Source organism: Lepus europaeus, chromosome X (genome assembly GCF_033115175.1).
Source record: "Lepus europaeus isolate LE1 chromosome X, mLepTim1.pri, whole genome shotgun sequence".
In the NCBI taxonomy this organism is placed as follows: domain Eukaryota; kingdom Metazoa; phylum Chordata; class Mammalia; order Lagomorpha; family Leporidae; genus Lepus; species Lepus europaeus.
The window spans coordinates 93608541-93611258 of NC_084850.1; the positions used below are offsets into that span (position 1 = coordinate 93608541).

Genomic DNA, 2718 nt, shown 5'->3' on the forward strand with positions numbered 1-2718 from the left:
AACACCAGGTTTTTTTTTCATTTCCAATTATCTTTATATATGGAAGATCAATTCAGTATATAATCAGTAAAGATTTCATCAGTTTGTACCCACGCAGAAACACAAAGTATAAAAATACTGTTTCAGTACTAGTTATAGCATCACTTCACATTGGACAACACATTAAGGACAGATCCCACATGGGGTGTAAGTACACAGTGACTCCTGTTGCTGACTTAACAATTTGACACTCCTGTTCATGGCGTCAGTAATCTCCCTAGGCTCTAGTCATGAGTTGTCAGGGCTATGGAAGCCTTTAGGGTTCGCTGACTTTGATCTTATTCCGATAGGGTCATAGTCAAAGTGGAAGTTCTCTCCTCCCTTCGGAGAAAGGTACCTCCTTCTTTGATGGCCCCGAACTCTTCTAACATTAACCCTACACCAGAGCCCACATCCAGCCCTGAGGATATTTTCCCCTTGTGTTTACAGGAATGAAAAGACCCGGCTAGACTCTACTGGGACTCATAACAGGACTCCTTGTTATTGTCGGCATTGTTGCCATTGTTGCTATTTGTGTATCTTATCTTCTCTCTATTCTCTCTCCCCCTGCCACATTTCCTGAGGACTCACTGATAAACCCCTCTGAAGGGCCCTAATAAAATGGCCCTCTTCCTTACTCTCCTGATGGTGGCAATCTACACCATCCATTGGGCTCCACCAGTCTTTGCAGGGTCATACCACCCCCAGGCCATTCAAAAACTCCTTCAAGAAAATGACCCTTGTATCTGCTTGAGGGGCATAATAGTATCCTTCCCACAAACATCAACCTCCTATGGATCCCGGGTCCTCAATCTTAAGCTGCATTTTACACATGACTGCAGAGATAAAACTGCATATCGGGCTGCCAAGGATTCCAAATGGCACTGTATTCTCAAATCTAAACTAGACTCTTCCCACCCTTGGGATCAATGCCCGTCAGAGTGCAATAGTACTATCCATTACTCCGTGCACTCCTCCTGTTATATGCAGTATCAAACCTGTAATGAGGGGGATCAGCATTTATTGTTTGCCACTATAACAGGAGATTATGGGGGAGCATTTGGAAGAGACTTGTCTTCTTCATGCCTCAGCTCTCCTCCCTGCCCCCCTAAGGGACAAGTAGCCTGCTGGTACCCTATAGCCCCTGTGGGAGTGTCTGATGGTGGAGGCCCTCAGGATACCCTTACACAATTAAAAACACAAAAAACATTGAAAGCCCTATTTGAGAGTCTTTACCCATCCCTTCAATACCACCCCCTGGCTAAAGTTCATTCCAGAGGAAATGAAGACTTGGATGTCAATACCATTGATATCCTTACCAACACCCATAAACTGCTTAACCTCTCTGCCCCAGACCTTGCAAAAAGCTGCTGGCTCTGTTTACACCAGGGACCCCCCCTCCCTCTTGCCATTTTTCTGCCACTTAATGATACCCTTGGGTTTAATATCTCCTTTGGTTGGCCCCCTATACAGCCTTTTCCTGTTCTTCCTGTCCCAATGGAAAATATCACTTGCCTTTATAAATCTCCTAACAATAATTCCTTCGATATCAATGTAGGCCTTGCTCCTTTCTGCACAAATAGTATAACAGTAGATTACCCTCTTTATGCCCCTAATTCCACCATTTTTGTATGTAGGGATATTTTAGCTTATACCATTTTATCAACAAATTGGACCGGTAATTGCATGCATGCTATGCTTCTTTCCAATGTACAAATTATTGATGGAAATACCCCTGTCCCTATTCCCTCCTTTGATTATATTGCAGGAAGACAAAAGCGAGCTGTTCAATTTATTCCTTTATTGGCCACATTGGGAATTTCCACAGCTGTGGTTACAGGATCCACAGGACTGGGAATCGCGGTCCAAAAATATAGAGAATTGTCCCAACAACTTATTAATGATGTACAAACCCTATCCACCACCATTCAGGACCTTCAAGATCAAATTGATTCCCTAGTGGAAGTGGTTTTACAAAATCGTAGAGGCTTAGACTTGCTTACCACCGAACAGGGAGGTATTTGCTTGGCTTCACAGGAAAAATGCTGTTTTTATGCTAAGAAGTCCGGCATTGCTCGTGATAAAATCAAGACACTCCAAGAAGATCTGGAGCGTCGTCGACGTGCCATGGCTGAAAATCCCTTTTGGACGGGATGGAATGGACTGCTTCCCTATTTGCTACTGCTTTTAGGCCCCATTGCTGGTTTGCTTGTTACACTATCTGTAGGTCCTTGTCTTTTCAATAAGCTGATGACTTTTATCAGACAGCAAGTAGATAATTTAGCAGCCAGACTGATTCAAATACATTACCAAAGTGTGGCATGAAAGATCCACTGGAAAATGTTGTCTCTCTCCAGCCGGTGAGGTGGGGCCAGTGAAGTCACGGTCACTCCAACAACCGACTCTCCCTTTCAGTCTGCCGCTGCCTTATCAATTAAACGAGCAGTAAGCCAATGACGGGCACATTCCTGGAACCTCACCCACCTAAGACAGGAGTCCTTGGGGACTGGCAAGGATATCCAATGACGGGGAAGAGGTGCTGGAGCTCCGGGTCGATTCCTAAGACAGGCACTGCTCGTTCATCACACTTGACCTAACCGGTTGCCATTTCTGTTTAACCGATAAGAAAGGGGGAGATGTCAGGGACCGAGCAACATATGGCCTCTTAGCAGTAAACTACTGAAGTAGAGCTAAGCAGCC

At 44.7% G+C, this 2718-nt stretch overlaps 1 protein-coding gene across 1 annotated transcript; it reads left to right on the top strand.

The window, feature by feature from the left end:
- Positions 1-530: 530 nt before the first annotated feature.
- LOC133753433 (syncytin-1-like) lies at positions 531-2343 on the top strand. Its single transcript, XM_062184055.1, has one exon. It carries the CDS (start codon positions 640-642, stop codon positions 2341-2343), a length of 1704 nt encoding a protein of 567 aa, XP_062040039.1. The 5' UTR covers positions 531-639.
- The last annotated feature ends 375 nt before the right edge of the window (positions 2344-2718 follow it).